Source organism: Antennarius striatus, chromosome 8, assembly GCF_040054535.1.
Source record: "Antennarius striatus isolate MH-2024 chromosome 8, ASM4005453v1, whole genome shotgun sequence".
Classification (NCBI taxonomy): domain Eukaryota; kingdom Metazoa; phylum Chordata; class Actinopteri; order Lophiiformes; family Antennariidae; genus Antennarius; species Antennarius striatus.
This window is the reverse complement of record NC_090783.1, coordinates 13186615-13206597: the sequence shown is the minus strand read 5'-3', so window position 1 is coordinate 13206597 and position 19983 is coordinate 13186615. Positions and strand designations below refer to the sequence as shown.

Here is a 19983-nt window from a genome sequence, read left to right as displayed (position 1 = left end):
CTCATTAAGGGTGCACCACGATGGAGCTGCCCGCCACTCTACCTCCCCTTCACTGCGTGCCTACAGGCCCCTTGTGTGTGTTACAGATCCTGAACAAACTACACTGCTCGCAAAAATTAAAGGAGCACTTGAAAGAAACACATTAGATACATTAGATCTCAATATGAAGTTGGATATCTATACAAATAACGACAGGACAATGTCTTAGGAACAAAAGGATGCCAAGTCTTTTAATGAAAATAAAAGTTTTCAGCCTACAGAGGGCTCATTTGTATGGACACCATAAAATCGTGGTGAAATGAAGATGTGGCAGGCTAATGCATTTTTTCAAAAACTTATTTTCTGCAACTCAAATTGCTTTTCAGTATCTTGTGTGGCCCCCACGAGCTTGTATGCATGCTTGAAAATGCCGTGGCATGCTCCTAATGAGACACGGGTGCTGTCTTGTGGCATTTCCTCCCAGATCTGTGTGAGGGCCTCCCTGAGCTGTTGTACAGTCTGAGGATTAACCTGGCTGCGCCTAATGGACCTAAACATAATGTCCCACAGATGTTCTATTGGGTTTAAGACAGGTGAATGTGAAGGCCATTCAGTTGTTTCAATTCCTTCATTCTCCAGGTACTGCCTGCATACTCTTGCCACATGAGGCCGGGCATTGTCATGCATTAGGAGGAAACCAGGACCTACTGCCCCAGCCTAGGGCCTGACAATAGGTTCAAGGATTTCATCTCGATACCTTATGGCAGTCAGAGCATCGTTTCCTAGGCAGTAGAGTTCTGTGCGTCCCTCCATGGATATACCTCCCATGGAGGTATATCCATGTCATGTTGAACAACGTTGCAGGCGGCATAACATTCCCTTTGTCTTCTCCAGACTCTTTCACGTCTATCACAGGTGCACACCTGCTCTCATCTGTGAAAAGTACAGGGCGCTAGTGGCGGACTTGCCTGTTCTGGTGTTCTTCAGCAAATGCCAGTCGAACTCCATGGTGATGGGCAGTGAGCACAAGGCCCATTACAGGACATCAGGCCCTCAGGCCACCTTCATGACGTCCGTTCCTGATTGTTTGGGTGGAGACATTCACATCATTGGCCCTCTGGAGGTTGTTCTGTTAGGAATGAGCAGTGCTCAGCCTGGTCCACCTTGCACAAAGGAGCATGTATCGGTCCTGCTTATGGGTTGAGGACCATGGACGGCCCTGTCTAGCTCTCAGAGAATAACCACCAGTCTCTTGAAATCTCCTCCATGTTCTGGAGATTGTGCCGGGAGACACATTAAACCTTCTTGCTGCAGCACGTGTGGATGTGCCATCCTGGAGAAGTTGGACAACCTGTGGAACTTCTGTAGGGTTAAGGAATCGCTTCATACTGTTAGTAGAGATGATTACTCAAGCCAAAACCAGCACGAGTGGAAAACCAGTCAAAAAAGATCGAGAGGGAGAAACTTGAAATGGCATCTGGAAATGCGCTCTGTTCCCTCAGTCTCTGACTTTTGTGAGACACAAAAATGCTTTAAACAATCGATTAGAGTGTGGGAAAAGACAATACAGATAGAAGGTGGTTTAATGTCAGTTTGGGGAGGGTTCATAAATGTTTAAATTACCATAAATAATAAGATAAATAGATTGCGATCTCGATCGCGGATTCCTCAATTGAGTGTGGTTCCTGGAATGCATTAATCGCAAAGAACAAGGGCGCACTGTATACCTTTTCAAATTATATGCTCTTGGAAAAAATATGTATTGAGAAAGCAGAAATTTTCTCAGAGGAAGCCCTTCATGAAAACATAAAATTAACAATGTAACTACTTTGAAATACTTATCAAGACACAGGTATGCTTAATGAATTTACAAAAATTAATTCAGTAGTTACTTCAGCTCAGTTCTTTAATTTCAATTTCCAGTTAGATCACTATATATGGTAATTCTGCACCATCTTTTTATTCTACATAGGGTTCTTAAATAGTTATGGAAGTAATCTTGTTTGCGCTCATAGGGATATGGCACTCAAAACAGTTTGAGTTAATGTGATGAAACCATTTACAACCTCTGTTCAAATGAGCAAATACAAAAGGCACTTACCAGCCCTCGTCAGTGATGGGCGTAAAGAAGCAGGACCATTAAACTCTGTTCAACATCTGTATTACATGATACAAATCACTTTAAGAGGTGATTACTCCTATTCATCTTATTTTTCATTGTCAGACTTCCTCACCTGATTGTTAAGAGTTCAACATTGTTTGGATCTTTTATTCCCAGACAAAATAATATTTAAAATATTTTTACTTATCTTTGAAATCATTCATTCATTCATTCCACACAGCTTTTTAATTAATGTACATTTTCAAGGACATATTGCTTGGGGAAGAGTGTGGGTAACATTTGTAAACATTGATACCATCCATTTCCTTGAAGACCTTAAAAGGGTGATAAGGGTAAAGGGTGATTAAGAGAAGCTTTATTTATTTCGCTCTAGGTAATTGGAGGGCACCCAGCCCTTGCGGGGAAGAAGGCTGTCCTGAACCTGACAGTACCACCATCCATTGGGATTTCTCTCCAAAACCTCTAAACAAGTACCCTCAGTGAAACTCATTGTTTCTTCATCTCCACAATAGTCAGCAATGGACACATACACATCCCTGCTGAGGTTATTGTTGATCAGCTGGCTCTTCTCTATAGACTTGGGTCGGTCTGTGGACAGACGGACGTTACGTTGGTTCACTCGACTAAGATCTCCCTGGACATTGCTTGTGCTGAATGAGCTGCCTGTGGACCCAATGCAGGGCCAATTGGCAGGTCTTGTCTGACTTTCAACAACTACATGTGGTCGTACAGTGCTGAAGGAAGCATTACGGCGAACACCAAGAGTGGCAGAACCAGCATGATAGTGGTCACTTCTAGAATCATTTCGTCTCAGTGACCCAGTCATGTAGTGTTTATCTTTAACTGACTGTGTTGTTGTTACAAACACCGACTGAGGCCTCACTGCTACCTGGCGTACCCCATTCCTCATCCGTACACCTCCATTGACCGTTCCAGAGGGATTAGAGAACCCACCAGGAGGCTTAGAAGGAATTGGGGGATTATTCTTCCTCATGACTTGATGATGCTCTCCCTGACTATTGATGCTATTGAGGGCCAAAACGTGCGGCTCATTTTTTTCCAGACAGTTGGACTTACTCCCACCACTACCATGTCCATTGGATTTCAACGCACCTGCATCATCCCCATGTCTGACAGGTTCCAGAAAGTATGAGGGAGCCCAGCCCTCTTCAGATCCCCAACGGATGTACCACCAACCACTCTCCTCCTTTTCCAGGACCTCAACCTTCACTGCAGCCGGAAAACTGATCTCAGAGTCTTGAACCTTCTTATAAGCATCAAGGGAGCAGTAGAGATTAGGGCCTTCAACAACTGAATCACCCTGGCTTCCTTTTGAACAAAGAGAAGAGAGATCTGATGTACTGCATGAACATACGGTGTCTTCTGATGAAATAATTGGGGCTGTTTCACAATCAACCTCACAAGTAGATTTCATGCCATGCCTTAACTGGCTTTTTGGCCGAAGTTGTCGCCTCAGAGAATTGATATCTATTCTCCCATGACTCTGACAGTCTGATTTGGTCAGGAAAGGTTTAGGCCTAACAGAGGGTTTGGGCCTAGTCGAGGGGCTCTGACCTATTCTTTGCTCCACATCCCCAGTGAAGACAGTGTTTTTCTTGGGTCCTGTCCTTCTTAGTTCATCTGATGAGGAGTGGGAGATGTTGCCCTGTGACCTGAGGCCTATATCTATGTGTCTACCAAGGGTTTGACTCCTTCGGCTCATGTCTTGCATCATGGTCTTCATGGAGGGACCAGTTAAAGTGGAGGACCCGGATGGTTTGCGTGGGAATGTGGAGGAATGGTACGTCCTTTGAGAACTTAATTCATTAGAACCTTTGATGGAATTCCCTTCATTGCCACTATCTCGCCTAGGTCCATCATTCTCATAGATGCACTCATCTTTTGCAACTTCCTCTACAGACCTAAATGAAGTTCGTCGATGACTGACCATAGGGAATGCTGTGTAAACAGAAGTTGAGGATATAAGTGAAGTAGGAGTAGAGCGAAACTTATCGCTTACTATACTGCTGATCTTTACATCCATGCTGCACTCATTTTTCAAAGAATGTGTGTCTGATTCATCTTCACATCCAATTGTTTGTACATCATATTCAGGTAACTCATGCACAGGTATGCTTGATGGCTCTGAGATTTTAGAAGCAGCATTAGCAGAATCTTGATTTCTCACAGGTGGAGCTGGAGGTGGGACTTTGGGCCGAGTCAGGGTACTGGTCCTACGATTCAGGTTGGGCTTTTTGCGCTTGCCAATGTAGGAGCACGGGGCCCAACCCTCCATCTCTCCAATCTGCACGTACCACCAACCTCCAGGGTTCTTCTCTATCACCTACACAAAAAAGGAAGTTAAAAGCTAGCAAACCTCTTTCTTTCTCTAAGGATTTGTAATACTTCTTTAACCCTGTAATTAATACAGATTTCATAATAAGACGACCATAAAAGTGGTGTTATTACATATGTTATGAAAAAGGTAAACTGTCGAAAAGTGACAGCTCACTTAAACCTGAGCATAAACAAACATGTAGGAGCTGAAATATAAATAGAAATCCCAACAGCTTTCATGTTTCTGAGAGAACAAATCAGTTAACCAACACATTTACTGAACCACAAATGACTCATCTCAGCATCAATGATGAAGACCTGGAGTCTTACATCAGCCTTTTGTCCTCCATGGAAACTGATGCCATCAGAAATAGAAGACTGGAAGTCAGCTATAGTGTAATATTCTGCTTCCACAGCAGATGACTCTGGTCGCTGAGGCAACTGGAATCCCTGCAGAACAAATGGGGAAGGATAGCAGAGTACCACTCACTATATAAATTCCATGTATAAATGGGAATATCCTAATAAATAAAGAGAACAAATCTACAACAGACTATAGCTTATTAACTTTTATATTTCAGTGTGTCTGTTGGCTGATACAGATGATCAAAAGAATTCATAACAGCTAGTGATGCTGGTGTTACTAAGTAACTCAAATTACGGTGGCAGTGGCTCAGCAGTGGAGCAAATGTCTTAGGACCAGAAATTGCCCAGCCATCAGTGGTTCGAATCCCGCTCCCGCCAGACATCTTCGGAGTGTGAGCTGATAGTAGGGGCTTCAGCTCACCTCCCTCCCAGCCACTGCCGAGGCGCCCTTGAGCGAGGCGCTGTCCCCCCCACAAGCTGCTCATTGTGGCGCACCCCGAAGTCGCGACCCATCACTCCGCCTCCCCCAGTCATGTGTGGTTATCAATCATGTGTGGTTAACTGCATTCCAGCAAGCCCCTAGTGTGTGTTGTGTTTATAGGGGCCTGTATACAGTGTTTGTGCTACTAACACGTGTATATGTATATTTATGTACAACAAGGAGAGTTAAAGATAATTATCCTGTTTGTCTGGACAATAAAGTGTGTTTAATCTTTAATCTTTAAATTCCACATTCATAAGTATTTGTTATTACTTTAACTACAACATGTGTGTGAAATTGTGCTACAGCAATTTTTAGTAGTTATGTTGCTTAAACACTGAACAGGAGGAGATTTGAAACAGAAAAAGTATTAGATGAATATTTTTCTCACCAAGTTGCTTTCTCTTCTTGGTGGAGGTTTTTGTCTCAGATTTGGAGATCCTGACAAAACAAAACAAAAACAGACAATTCAAAACTAAGTGTTTCTGTGCTGTTCTAAAACTCAGTGTCGTTGTCAAGACTAATGGAGTTGTGCCTTTGCCCCCATCTAAATTACATACAAAGACACAAGTAAATCAGTGCAGCCTTAAATAGCACTCTGTTACTATGGCTGATACATGGCTGTGGCAAAGTGGTTATCTACTGATTAGGTGGTTAGTGGTTCATATACTAGCCAAGCAGCCATAGCTGTACCACTTGTGTGAAAGATTGTTTGATTGGTTACAGTTCCTAGTGAGAAGGTGGTGCCTGGTATAAATGCTACCACTGTAAATGTTAGTGTGAGAGGGTGAATGCTGGTTAGTATCGTAAAGTGCTTTGACTAATCGGTCAGATCGAAAAATGATCACCACATTTAGTGGTGAAACGTCACAATACTGAAAATTAGCTTAAAGCTTTATGTTAAATTGCAGCAGCAAAGTACACCATTTTCTATAGAAGGGGACAACTGTAATTGTCTTAACGTCTGCCACTTTTCCACCTTGAGGGTCACAGGTGTTGCTGGAACCTATCCCAGCTGTCAACGGATGAGAGGTGAGGTACACCTTGGAAGTGTTGCCAATGCATCATGAATCATGCATCATGCCCAATTTTATTGACCTTTATTAAATTCTTGTTTGCTGGTAAGTCTGTAGTATTCCCATGTCTTTCCATTTTTCTGTCATAATTGGTAAGTAGTCAAGTAAAGTTCAGTCAGGTCCATTTAAATCAAATATTAGGACAATTCTTGTTTATTTTCGGAACACCCCTGCCCATACATGCAGCCCATGTGGAAAGCCCAAGAAAGGGCACTTTTTCATTCCCTTCAATGATACATCATGTAATGGCAACAAGCAGGGTCAGCAGCCTGCACAAACATGCACAGATCCCCAGTTAGAAAAGACAAAACAAAACATAGATGATTATTAGGACATGAGATGAAAAGGAGAAGGGTGTCTGCCTCCCGAACTGAGGGAGGGAGGTGGTTCCACAATAAAGGGGCTTGATAGCTCTAGCCCCCGTCCTATTTTTGTGTATTCCAGGAACCACCAGTAGACCAGTATGGTGAGAGCATAAGCGTCTAGATGGATTATATGGAACTAAAAGTTCCTTCAGATAGGTCGGTGCTTGGCCATGAAGGGCTTTGTAAGTGAGGAGGAGTGTTTTTAAAATCTATCCTAGCTTTCACAGACAGCCAGTGCAGAGAAGCCAACACAGGGGAATTATGATCTCGGGTATTGGTCCTGGTCAGAACATGGGCAGCAGCATTCTGGATCAGTTGAAGTGTCTTCAGTGACAGCCTGAAAAAAAATGAGTTACAGTAATCTAGTCTGGAAGTGATGAAAGCATGGATTAATTTCTCTGCATCATTCCATTTTAAAATATGCCTGATTTTAGCAATGTTTCAGAGATGGAAAAAGGCAGTTCTAGAAACCGGCTTAATGAGTGTGTTAAACGAGAGATCAAAGATGACGCCTCGGTTCCTCGCAGTGGTTTTGGCCTCAGAAGTGATGCCATCCAAGGCTATTATGTCTCTGGGCACTACATCCCTAACGGTCTTTGGGCTGAGCACAATGACCACAGATTTACCAGAATTTAGATGCAAAGAGTTATTGGTCATCCAATCTTTAATCTCTTTGATACACACCTGTAATTTGCACAATTGATTGACTTCATCAGGTTTAATCGAGAGATACAATTGCGTATCATAACAATGGCAGTTGATGGAGTGTTTCCTTATCAAATTACCTAGAGGAAGCATGTGTAAAATAAACAATACTGAACCAAGAACTGAGCCTTGAGGAATTCCGTAGCTCACTGTAGTGGATTGGGAAAGGTCGTTATTAACGTTAACAAACTGGGAATGGTCAGTTAAATAGGACTTAAACCACATCAATGCTGATCCCTTAATACCAATTGTTTTGTCCAGTCGTGCCAAAAAAATATTGTGGTCAATTGTGTCAAAAGCTGTCCAAGAGAACCAATATAGAAACAAGTCCTTTGTCTGAAGTGGTTAGAAGGTCGTTGCTAACCTTGACAAGAGCCGTTTCCGTACTATGATGTTCCCTAAAACCTGAATGGAAATTCTCAAATAAACTGTTGGATTTGATCCATTTTAACCCAAGTTAACAATTTTTTGATTTTTGTAATGATTTTCAGAATATTTGCATAAAATGGGAATACAAACATGTTGGAACTTCCGAAACTCCTTAATATCAAGTAAGAAAAGAAATACAGGGTGTCATCAAATGAAGACACGGGGTTGATATGTATAAGGAAATCACATAACTGATTAGCGACTATTTTCTCCAAGATGTTAGTTGAAAATGAGAGATTTTATATGGGTCGATAATTATTTAAAACAGCAGGGTCCAAGTTAGGTTTTTTGAGAAGTGGCTTGATTACAGCTACTCTGAAGGCCCGTGGTACATATCCAGATGATAATGACAGGTTAATTATATTAAGGAAGTAGTTATTAAGTAAAGGTAAGGCTTCTTTGATGAGTTTTGTTGGAATTGGATCTAACAGATTACAGATAACAGATGGTTTGGCTGAGTAGACTATTTTAATCAGCTGACTGATCTGTCTTGGAGAAAAGACATCCATAGAACCAAAAGGTTCAGGAGTCAGATGTGTGTTTTCCGGATCTAAGGGGTTTAAAGAAGGACTAGAGTTGGTGGAGGACAGGATGTCATTAATGTTGTCTCTGACGAGCAGGATCTTATTATTGAAAAAAAAATTATTAAATCATTGCTGTGGAGACTTGATGGAATACTAGGCTAACTGTATATGCACTGTGGTTCTTTGTCAGTCTGGATACAGCACTGAACAAGAATCTGTGATTGTTTTTATTTTTTCTCGATTAGAGATGAATAATAGGCTGCTCTGGCGGAACGACGTGCCTTCCAGTGTTTATGTAAACTTTTTTGCCATGCAGAACGGTGTTCTCCTAGTTTAGTAGAATGCCATTTCCTCTCAAGTTTTCGGGAATCCTGCTTTAATTGGTGGGTATGAGAATTAAACCAGCGAGCTTGCATCCCCTGCCAAACTGGAAAAGTGGCTCCAGTGGATTCCTGGAACAACATCTGCTACCTCAGTCCAGAAGAGTGCAGACCTAGGAACAGCTAAGATACTGCGCAGAACCCTCAGACTCCCAGGCCTCTGGTAGAGGACCCCAGCTTATGATCCCAGCAGGATATCTGATGACTGGCATGTTGATGGCTTGGACATTGTTCTTAACATTCAGCTGACTGCTCAGGCTTTGCCTTACTCTCTGGAGGTATAGCCCCTCTTTTCTTCAGAGTAGTAATAGATATCAAAAATAATAGTTATATAAGTGGTCACATGAATACAGCCGCAATAAAGTTATTAAAAATAGATAAAGATCCCGCACATCCTTCTAGCTATCAACCTATTTCACTAATCAACACCGACATTAAAATAATATCTAAAGCACTTGCCTTCAGATTCGAGAAATTAATGCTATCAATAGTTCACAATGATCAAACAGGATTTATTAAGGGTCGACACTCTACCATCAATGTCAGAAGACTACTGAATCTGATTATCTTGAAGCAACGCTGCAACAGGAAAGCAATTGTTATGTCACTTGACGCTGAAATAGCCTTTGACAAAGTTAATTGGACCTTTCTTTTCTCACTGCTTCAGAAATTTGGCTTTGGTGAGTTGTTTATCCAGTGGGTATCAACCCAGTATAACTCGTCTAAGGCCACAGTCAACACTGATGAGATAATTTCTCAAAAATTCACCTTAATAATAATAATAATAATAATAATAATAATAAACCTTTACTGTCCCACAGTGGGGAAATGTGTGCGATATTGGCAGCAGGGGTGGTTGGGGGTCAAACATAAATATTTAAATAATATACATACATATTAACATCTGCAACATATGAAATTTACATATTCACATATTGGAAACATATTGACATATATCATATTATCAGAATGTACAGTTATATTCACACATCAAAAATATGCACTACAGGCTGAAGATTACATTGTTCATCCAAAATTAGAATGTTTGTTCTTTGAGTTTGGTGAGTTCTTAGAGTTCCCTGAGTTTTTTGAGTTCTTTGAGTGGTCTGCTGGGAGGACTGCTGGTTATACAGTCTGACATCCGTGGGCAAGAAGGACCTGCGATAGCGTTCCTTCACGCATCTTGGGTGAAGCAACCTATCGCTGAAGGAGCTCTCCAGTGATCTCAGTGTGCCCTGTAGAGGGTGGGAGTGGTTCTTCATCATCGATGACAGCTTGTTTGTCGTCCTCCTCTCCACCACCACCCCCACTGAGTCCAGGGAGCATCCTAGGACAGAACCTGCCCTCCTAATCAGCCTGTCCAGTCTCTTCCTGTCGGCCGCAGTGATGCTGCTGCCCCAGCAGACCACCTCATGAAAAATAGCTGAGGCTACAACTGTGTCATAAAAGGTCTTTAGGAGCGACCCCCGCATTCCAAAAGACCTCAGCCTCCAGAGCAGATAGAGTCTGCTCTGACCCTTTTTATAGAGAGAGTGAGTGTCGGTACTCCAGTCCAGTTTATTGTTGAGGTGAACACCCAGGTACTTTTACGAGGACACCACCTCGATGTCCGTACCCTGGATATTCATTGTAACCAGGCAGAGTGATCGCCTGCGGAAATCCACCACGTTGATCCGGAGGTGGTTCCGCTGGCACCGGTCCACAAAGTCCTGGGTCAGTTTTCTGTACTCTCTGTCGTCCCCATCGGTGATGAGGCCGACGATTGCAGAGTCGTCAGAGAACTTCTGCAGGTGACATGTGGAGGAGTTGTAGGAGAAGTCTGCAGTGTATAGGGTGAACAGGAACAGAGCCAGAACCGTTCCCTGTGGTGCCCCCGTGCTGCAGACAACTGTTTTTGACACACAGTCCCGGGTCCTCACGAACTGCAGGCGATTGGTCAAATAGTCCAATATCCAGTCCGTGAGGTGGTGGTCCAACCCAGTGATCTCCAGTTTGTCCCTCAACAGTGCCGGTTGTATCGTATTGAAAGCACTGGAGAAATAAAAAAACATGATCCTCACAGTGCTCCCAGGCCTCTCCAAGTGGGACAGTGCTCGGTCTAAAAGGAAAATGACGGCGTCATCCACCCCGATGGCAGGCTGGTAAACGAACTGGAGTGGGTCCAGTGATGGACTCACCAGGGGGCGGAGATGACAGAGGACCAAACGCTCCAGGGTCTTCATAAGGTGGGACGTTAGTGCCACAGGCCTGTAGCTGTTTAGGTCCTTGGGATGCGGGGTCTTGGGCACGGGAACCAAGCAGGATGTTTTCCACAGCTGTGGAACCCTTCCCAGCTTTGGGCTCATGTTAAACATGTATCCAACAATCCCACACAGCTGGTCTGCGCAGGATTTCAGGAGCCTGGAGCTGATGCCTTCTGGACCCGCAGCCTTCCTCGTCTTTATCCTCCGGAGCTGGTTTCTCACCTGGAACTCAGTGAGGGACAGGGTGGAGCAGGGGGACTGTGTGCTGGGGGGTGTGGGTGAGGGGGGTGGGTTGAAGAGGTGAACTGTAGGGGGTGGCTGTAATATCACCTGAGCAGTGGGGGTTGGCCGTGAGCTGATTGTTGTAGAGGGGGAGGGGGAGGAGGGGGCTACAGCATGGAGGGCTGGGCTGGGGGGGGGGGGTGGATGCCTGATCGAATCTATTGCAAAAATTGTTTAGGTTATCTGCCCACTTCTGGTCCCCAGTGACCTGGCGGTCGGGTCCTTAATGGCCTGAGATGGTCTTCAGGCCCCTCCACACCTCGCTGACGTTGTTCTGCTGCAGCTGGTCCTCCATCTTCCTCCTGTACATGTTCTTCCCCTCTCTGATTTTCCTCCTCAGCTCCCTCTGGACAGCCTTCAGCTCGTCCTTGTTTCCAGACTTAAAGGCCCTTTTCTTCTCCTTAAGAAGGGCCTTAACGTCCGGGGTGATCCAGGGTTTGTTGTTGGGATAACTTCTTACAGTCCTGGTGGGTACGGTGTTATCCACACAGAAGTTAATGTAGTCAGTGACGGTGTTTGTGAGACCATCAATGTCGTCCTCATGAGAATCACAGAATAAATCCCACTCTGTTCTGTGGAAGCAGTCCTTCAAAGCGTCTTCAGCCTCGTCGGACCATCTCCTCACAGTGCGGGACACAACTGGTTGCCTTTCCACAAGAGGCTTGTAGACGGGCAGGAGATGAATCAGGTTGTGGTCCGCTCTTCCCGGGGGGGGGGGGGGGGGTGATGATATGGATGCCTCCTTGGTGTTGGCATAGCACAGGTCCAGTATTTTACTGTCTCTGGTGAAACAAGTAACATACTGGGTGAAGGTGGGCAGAGTGGAGGACGGGGGGGCATGATTAAAGTCTCCAGAGGTGAGGATGAGGGCCTGTGGGTGCTGTGTCTGCAGCCTGCTCGTTAGGGAGTGGAGGACGTCGCAGGCTGCATCCGCGTCGGCAGAGGGGGGGACATACGCAGATACCACAATGGCGTGTGACAACTCCCGCGGCAGATAATACGGCCGCACGCCGACCGCCAACAGTTCAATGTCCCGGCAGCAGTGCCACTCTTTCATAGTGATGTGTCCAGGGTTACACCACTGATCATTCACGAACACTGCCAGCCCTCCTCCTTTCCTCTTTCCGCTCTCCCTCGTCCTGTCCGCCCGCACCAGATCAAAGCCGTCCAGATGAACGGCCGTGTCTGGAATCGTCGCGCTCAGCCATGTCTCCGTGAATACCATGACACTGCACTCGTGGAAGTCCCTCTGATGCCGGGTCACCGCCACCAGCTCATCCTTCTTGTTGGGGAGAGATCGTACGTTCCCCATGATGATGGACGGGAGGACGGGTCTGAATTTCCTCCTCCTGGCCTGGCGTGCAACTCCGGCACGTTTCCCCCGCTTCCTCCTCCTCAGCTCCCAGGGGATTTCGGGTTTCTCCTGGGGCAGCACCGCGTTGCTACGGAGCGCCAACAGCTGATCCCTACTGTAAACAATAGGGCCCTGGCTGCGTATGAGGTCCACACACACAGTCGTGACCAATGTAAAAAACAGCATGAAGACCAGCGCAAGTACAACAAACTTGGTCTCCATGGCACACTACTTAGTTACTTAAAAATAAATGGGGAAAAAAAAGAGGTAAGAAAAACAGTTAAAAGAAAGGAAACAAAGACCGGTGTGGGAGAGCTGCCGTAATCAGTCGCCACTAGTGCAGCGTCATTTCAGAGGAGAACCAGGCAGGGATGCCCTCTGTCTGTCCTATTGTTTGCAATACTTATTGAACCAGTGGCAGTAGCAGTACATCAAAACCCAAATATCAAAGGCATCTGCTCTCAAGAGTCAGAACATAAAATTAACTTAAATGCCGACAACATTTTACTTTATCTAAAAAAACCCAAAACATCGGTAAATGAAGTATGTAAACTAATTGCAACATTCTTGTATCCTTCGGATCATTCCATTAACCGGTCAAAGTCAATCATACTTCCATTAACAGAAAACTTGTGAAATTCTGCAGTCCAAAACTCATTTATATTTTCCCATGGATAATATTAGACATCTGGGTATAAATATTTCTAATAAACTCTCAGAACTAGTAAACTTGAACTTCACCAGACAGAAAGTCTCTGATGATCTAAGGCATTGGAATAACCTTCCCATATCCCTCTTGGAATGAATAGCTACTGTAAAAATGAAAAAATCCTCAAATAAACTACCTTTTTTCCATGATCCCATTTAAACCAACATCGAAGTGGTTCCAATCCTTAGACTCAGCCATTGGTATATTCTATTCATAAAATAAAACAGCAAAAATTAGCCTGACAACTCTTCAAAAAAATAAATCTGAAGGTGGTCTGAAGGCAACCAACTTTATGCAGTAGTACTTAGCAAACCAATTACAATATCTGATCAAGTGGATCCATCCACATGATGATTATAACTCCTGGCTGGAACTAGAACAGAGATACTGTAATCACATCAATCTCTCTGATCTTCCCTTTATAACCTCAACCCTTAAACACCATCTGTGTTTCAATAATCCTTTGATTGCCTCCACCCTGTCTTCTTCTTCTTCTTCTTTTCCTTTCGGCTTTTCCCTTCAGGGGTCGCCACAGCGAATCAATTTCCTCCATCTAACCCTGTCCTTTGAATCCTCTTCTCTCACACCAACTACCTTCATGTCTTCCCTCATTACATCCATAAACCTCCTCTTTGGTCTTCCTCTAGGCCTCCTGCCTGGCAGTTCAAAACTCAGCATCTTCCTACCAATATATTCACTATCTCTCCTCTGGACATGTCCAAACCATCTCAGTCTGGCCTCTCTGACTTTATTTCCAAAACCTCTAACATGTGCTGTCCCTCTGATGTACTCATTCCTGATCCTATTCTTCCTGGTCACTCCCAGAGAGAACCTCAGCATCTTCATCTCTGCTACCTCCAGCTCTGTCTCCTGTCTTTTCTTCAGTGACACTGTCTCTAGGCAAAACAACATTGCTGGTCTCACCACAGTTTTGTACACCTTTCCTTTCATTTAAGCTGAAACTCTTCTATCACACATCACACCTGCCACTGTCCTCCACCCGTTACATCCTGCCTGTACACGCTTCTTCACCTCTTTTCCACACTTTCCATTGCTCTGGACTGTTGAGCCTAAGTACTTAAAATCCTCCACCTTCTTGATCTCTTCTCCCTGTAACCTCACTCTTCCACTTGGGTCCCTCTCATTCGCACACATGTACTCTGTCTTACTGCGGCTAGCCTTCATTCCTCTCCTTTCCAGGACAAACCTCCACCTCTCTAGCTTCTCCTCCACCTGTTCCCTGCTCTCACTGCAGATCACAATGTCATCTGCAAACATCATAGTCCATGGAGATTCCTGTCTAACCTCGTCTGTCAGCCTGTCCATCACCATAGCAAACAAGAAGGGGCTCAGAGCTGATCCCTGATGCAGTCCCACCTCCACCTTGAACTCCTCTGTCACACCTACAGCACACCTCACCACTGTCTTACAGTCCTCATACATGTCCTGCACTGCTCTAACATACTTCTCTGCCACTCCAGACTTGCTCATACAATACCACAGTTCCTCTCTGGGCACCCTGTCATAAGCTTTCTCCAGATCTACAAAAACACAATGCAGCTCCCTCTGGCCTTCTCTGTACTTCTCTATCAACATCCTCAAAGCAAATACTGCATCTGTAGTACTCTTTTTTGGCATGAAACCATACTGCTGCTCACAAATGTTCACTTCTGCCCTTAGTCTGGATTCCACTAATCTCTCCCATAACTTCATTGTATGGCTCATCAGCTTTATTCCTCTGTAGTTGCCAGAACTCTGCACATCTCCCTTGTTCTTAAAAATGGGCACCAGCACACTTCTCCTCCATTCCTCAGGCATCTTCTCACTATCTAAGATCCTGTTGAACAACCCAGTCAGAAACTCTACTGCCACCTCTCCTAGACACTTCCATACCTCTACAGGTATATCATCAGGACCGACTGCCTTTCCACTCTTCATCCTCTTCAATGCCCTCCATCTTCCCATCACACTACTGGCACCTGTCAATAGACTTCCATCCCTATCCTTAATCACCCTAACCTGCTGCACGTCCTTCCCATCTCTGTCTCTCTGTCTTGCCAACCGGTATAGATCAGTCTCTCCCTCCTTACTGTCCAACCTAGCATACAAGTCATCAAAGGCTTCTTCTTTGGCCATTGCTACCTCTATCTTCACCTTACGCTGCATCTCCCTGTACTCCTGTCTACTCTCCTCAGTCCTCTCAGTGTCCCACTTCCTCTTAGCTAACCTCTTTCTCTGTATACACTCCTGTACCTCCTCATTCCACCACCAAGTCTCCTTATCTACTTTCCTTCCAGAGGACACACCAAGTACTCTCCTACCTGTCTCCCTGATCACATTAGCTGTAGTTGTCCAGTCATCTGGAAGCACCTCCTGACCACCCAGAGCCTGTCTTAACTCCTTCCTAAAAGTCATGCAACACTCTTCCTTTTTCAGCTTCCACCATTTCGTCTTCTGCTCTGCCTTTGCCCTCTTGATCTTCCTTGCCACCAGAGTCATCCTACACACCACCATCCTATGCTGTTTGGCTACACTCTCACCTACCACTACTTTGCAGTCACTGATCTCTTTCAGGTTACACTGTCTACACAAGATGTAGTCTACCTGTGCGCTCCTACCGCCACTCTTATAGGTCACTCTATGTTGCTGCCTCTTCTGGAAGAAAGTATTCACTACAGCCATTTCCATCCTTTTTGCAAAGTCAACTACCATCTGTCCTTCTGCGTCCCTCTCCTGGATACCAAACCTGCCTATCACATCCTCATCGCCTCTGTTTCCTTCACCAACATGTCCATTGAAGTCTGCTCCAATGACAACTCTCTCACTTCTAGGCATGCTCTGCATCACTTCATCAAAGTCCGACCAGAATTTATCCTTCTCCTCCAGCTCACATCCTACCTGTGGAGCATACCCGCTAACAACATTGAACATCACACCTTCTATTTCTAGCTTCAGACTCATCACTCTATCTGACACTCTTTTTACCTCCAGGACATTCCTAACAAACTCCTCCTTCAACTCCTACTCCATTTCTCTTCCCATCTATACCATGATAGAACAACTTGAACCCTGCTCCTAAACTTCTAGCCTTGCTACCTTTCCACCTGGTTTCCTGTACACACAGTATGTCTACCTTCCTCCTCTGCATCATGTCAACCAACTCTCTACCTTTTCCTGTCATAGTTCCAACATTCAACGTCCCTACTCTTAGTCCTATACTCTTGGTGTTTCTCTTCTCTTTCTTCGAGCGAACGCACTTTCCTCCTCTCCTTCTTCGACCAACAGTAATCCAATTTCCACCGGCGCCCTGTAGGTCAACAGCGCCGATGGCGGTCGTTGTTAACTCGGGCCTCGACCGATCCGGTATGGAAATCATAGGTTTGATTCGCATCTTTGATTTGGCAAAAGTTTTACGCCAGATGCCCTTCCTGACGCAACCCTCTGTATTTATCCGGGCTTGGGACTGGCACAATAAGACACTGGCTTGTGTCCTCTTGCGGCTACATTGCCTCCACCCTGTCTGCTTGGTGGAAAACCCTTGATATCACAAGGTCTCAATTACAACTTGGTATACTTTCCCTTACTCACACAACCCGGACTTTGTTAACAATAAAAAACCTTTCTATTCAGCACATGGGCAGAGAAAGGGGTCACCCACCTCCATGACCTTTTCCAAGATAACAAATAACATATACAAACCTCTTTGAAAAATTTGAAATAAGAAATAGAAATTTTCACCGATAACTGCAGATAAAGAAGACCATCATGAAAAACATTCCACAGCTTCAGCCAACCTCATCTCCACCTGATTTACAACTACCTAAATTCATAAAATACATTATAAAGCTGTCCCAAAAACTTAAGAAAAATCTCTCAAAAATATATAGGTTACTCTCAAAAACTGGCTCGATACATCTACCAACCGCAAAATGGGTAAAAAAAAGATTTAACCATATTTTTAGACTATGACTCTTGGACCCAGATTTGTGAAAACACATTTCACATGACAAAGAATACTAACAACTAATTCAGTTGAAGGTACTTCATAGAGCACATGTAACGCAACATACATTACATAAAATGTTTTTTTTTCCAAATCAGATTTATGTACCAAATATGTACAGAACACAATCGACACTTACTTTCATGCCATTTGGCTATGTTCACCTGTCCATCGGTTTTGAATCAGAATCAGCATCTTTATTTGTCATGCTGACACACTTTTTAACATGGGACAGTACGAAATACCCCTCTGAAGGTACCAGGTAGCCCGTCGAATAAATAAGAAAAACAAAGAAAGAAACAAAAAGTTAAATATGTAAAATATATACAGTGTCTGAACAGCAATTTTATGTACAGTGTAACAGCTTAAAGTGTGTGGGTGCTCAGTCAGTTGCACTTAAAAAAAAGCACCATATCACACTAAATCCCTGTGCGTTTGTGGTGACACACGGGGTAAGGGTGACTGCAGAGCACCACTGGAGTTCAGCTGTCAAACAGCCTCTGTAAAGAAGTTGTTTTTCTGCCTGGTGGTCCTGCTCTGCAGGCTCTGTAGTCTCCTGACTGAGGGGAGGGGTTGGCATAGACTGTGTGCTGGGTGGGTGGGGTCTGCCATGATGTGGGTGACCCTTCTTCTACATCTATTCATGTAAATTTCTGTGGTGGTAGGTAGGCCACCCCCTACAATCCTCTATGCAGCCTTCAATACCCTCTGCAGAGCTTTCCTGTCTGCTGCAGAGCAGCTTCCATGCCACACAGTGATGTTGGTGGTGAGGATGCTCTCCACCACACCTCTGTAGAAGCATTTGAGGACGGGGCTCTCCATTCCAGCACACCTTAGCTTCCTGAGGAAGTAAAGCCGCTGGTGGGCCTTCAGCAGGTAGGAGGTGTTACAGGTCCAGGTGAGGTCCTAGGTGAGATGAACCCCCAAGTACCTGTAGCTGGAGACCACTTACATTGCTGCTCCTCTGATATGAAGGGGGGGGGTTCTTTTTTTCCTGAAGTCCACCACCATCTCCTTGGTCTTCCCCACATTGATGCAGAGGTTGCTGTGTCAATTTGAGTATCAATTACTCAGAAACTATCCTCTATATTAGACTGCAGGATTCCACAATCTTCAAACATCTGCTTGATTAGCAATCCAACAGAAATGGTCTTACCTCATGTTCAATTGCAGTGCACACTTGTAGCTCTTGCCATTGCCAAAAAAAACCTATTTTGGTCAATTGGAAAGATAAAATAGCCCTACACATCACCCATTGGCTGAATCTCCTCATTGATCCCATTTCACTTGAAAAAAATATCTGCTACCCAAAAAAACAAAAACAATTTGCATTGTTTATAGATAAATGGTCTCTATTTATTAGATCTTTATATAAAAATATATAGCTTTCTCTTGTATGTCAGCGTATGCCTCTTACAGACGTTCCTGAACATATTCTTCCAATCTGTGATGTCTGTGATCATGATCTGATCACTAACTTATGTCTCTTTTGCCACCTTATAGTTGAATGTTGGATCTGGGGACACCATGATGGTGTGCATGCTCTAGGGGACCCCTTTCCATGTTACAGCTGGGTTTGCTCTCTTGATCTCCGAGGCCTGCCTGGCTCTGGAACCTATCCCGGGTGGCTATTGTATCTGTTGTCTTGCCTTTTGGGCCCTGTGGGTGCTTTGTTCCTTTGGTCTCCGGGGATCTCGTGGGTGGCTGCGCCTGTCTCCTCTGGGGTGCTCCGGGTTGGCCTTTGGGGTCGATTTGCCCGGGGGCAGGTATGCAACCCTGTACTGGCTTGAGGTGGGGGCCACGGTGGGCATGGGCATGTGGCCCGGATCTTGTCACTGCTGAGTCCCCGGGTATGGGCCTGGTGACTCACCCTGGTCTGGGATTTGCTGGCTATCCAGATGAAGTGGGGGTTCCAGGCGGGCGAGCAATTTTGTGTTTACAATTCTGCAATTTTATCAGCCCTGCAGGCAGTCTCCTACCTCTAGATGGTAATAGATAATATGTCTCAATCTGGTCTGGATCTATAGTTATCTCCAGAGCCCTCAGTTGAGAACTTGTTGCTCCACAGTCTCGATGACACCACTGTGATCAGTTCCTTCTCCCCTGGCCACAGCATGTGCATAATTCCTCGGCTTGAATTTGGTGCTTGTGATGATCACATCATTTATATGAATGCTTTGTTCAAAATCATCCATTCTTTGTTGTCCCTGTTCTAAGACAACAATTCTTCGGTCTTTTTCATCTGTCTTTCTGCATTTTCTTCATTTCATCCTTCATTTCTTCCGTTGCATCTGGCACCGGTTTTTCATTTTCTTCCATCTTTTTTATCAACGTCACTCTAACTTTTCTAAGTCGCTCTTTAACCTGCTCTTTAGCTCTTTCATAGAAGAGATCATCCGGTCTAGAGTATCCTTCATATTTTGGTCTCATCCTCCTCCAATTTTCTTCTTCATCTTGTCATTTTGTAGAGTCAGTGAGAGTCGATATGTCCCAACAGTAAACAGTACAACAGCACCGATGCAGTTACGGGACAGATGATGGAGAATAAGAGGGAGACGGAGAAGTTGCGGTAGTTTATGATGCAAAAAAATTTCAAAGGTTCAAAGTTTCAGAGCATGCTCTGAAAAT

At 44.6% G+C, this 19983-nt stretch overlaps 1 protein-coding gene across 1 annotated transcript in view; it reads right to left on the bottom strand.

Moving 5' to 3' along the window:
• Positions 1–269: 269 nt before the first annotated feature.
• Positions 270–19983, bottom strand: part of sh3pxd2aa (SH3 and PX domains 2Aa) — a 316820-nt gene continuing 297106 nt past the window's right edge. Inside the window, exons 12-14 of the mRNA XM_068322019.1 lie at positions 5677–5726; positions 4769–4888; positions 270–4445 (exon numbers count right to left, since the gene is read on the bottom strand). Of these exons, the coding sequence (XP_068178120.1) occupies positions 2457–4445; positions 4769–4888; positions 5677–5726 (2159 nt within the window). The 3' untranslated portion in view covers positions 270–2456. The remainder of the gene's footprint in view (positions 4446–4768; positions 4889–5676; positions 5727–19983) is intronic.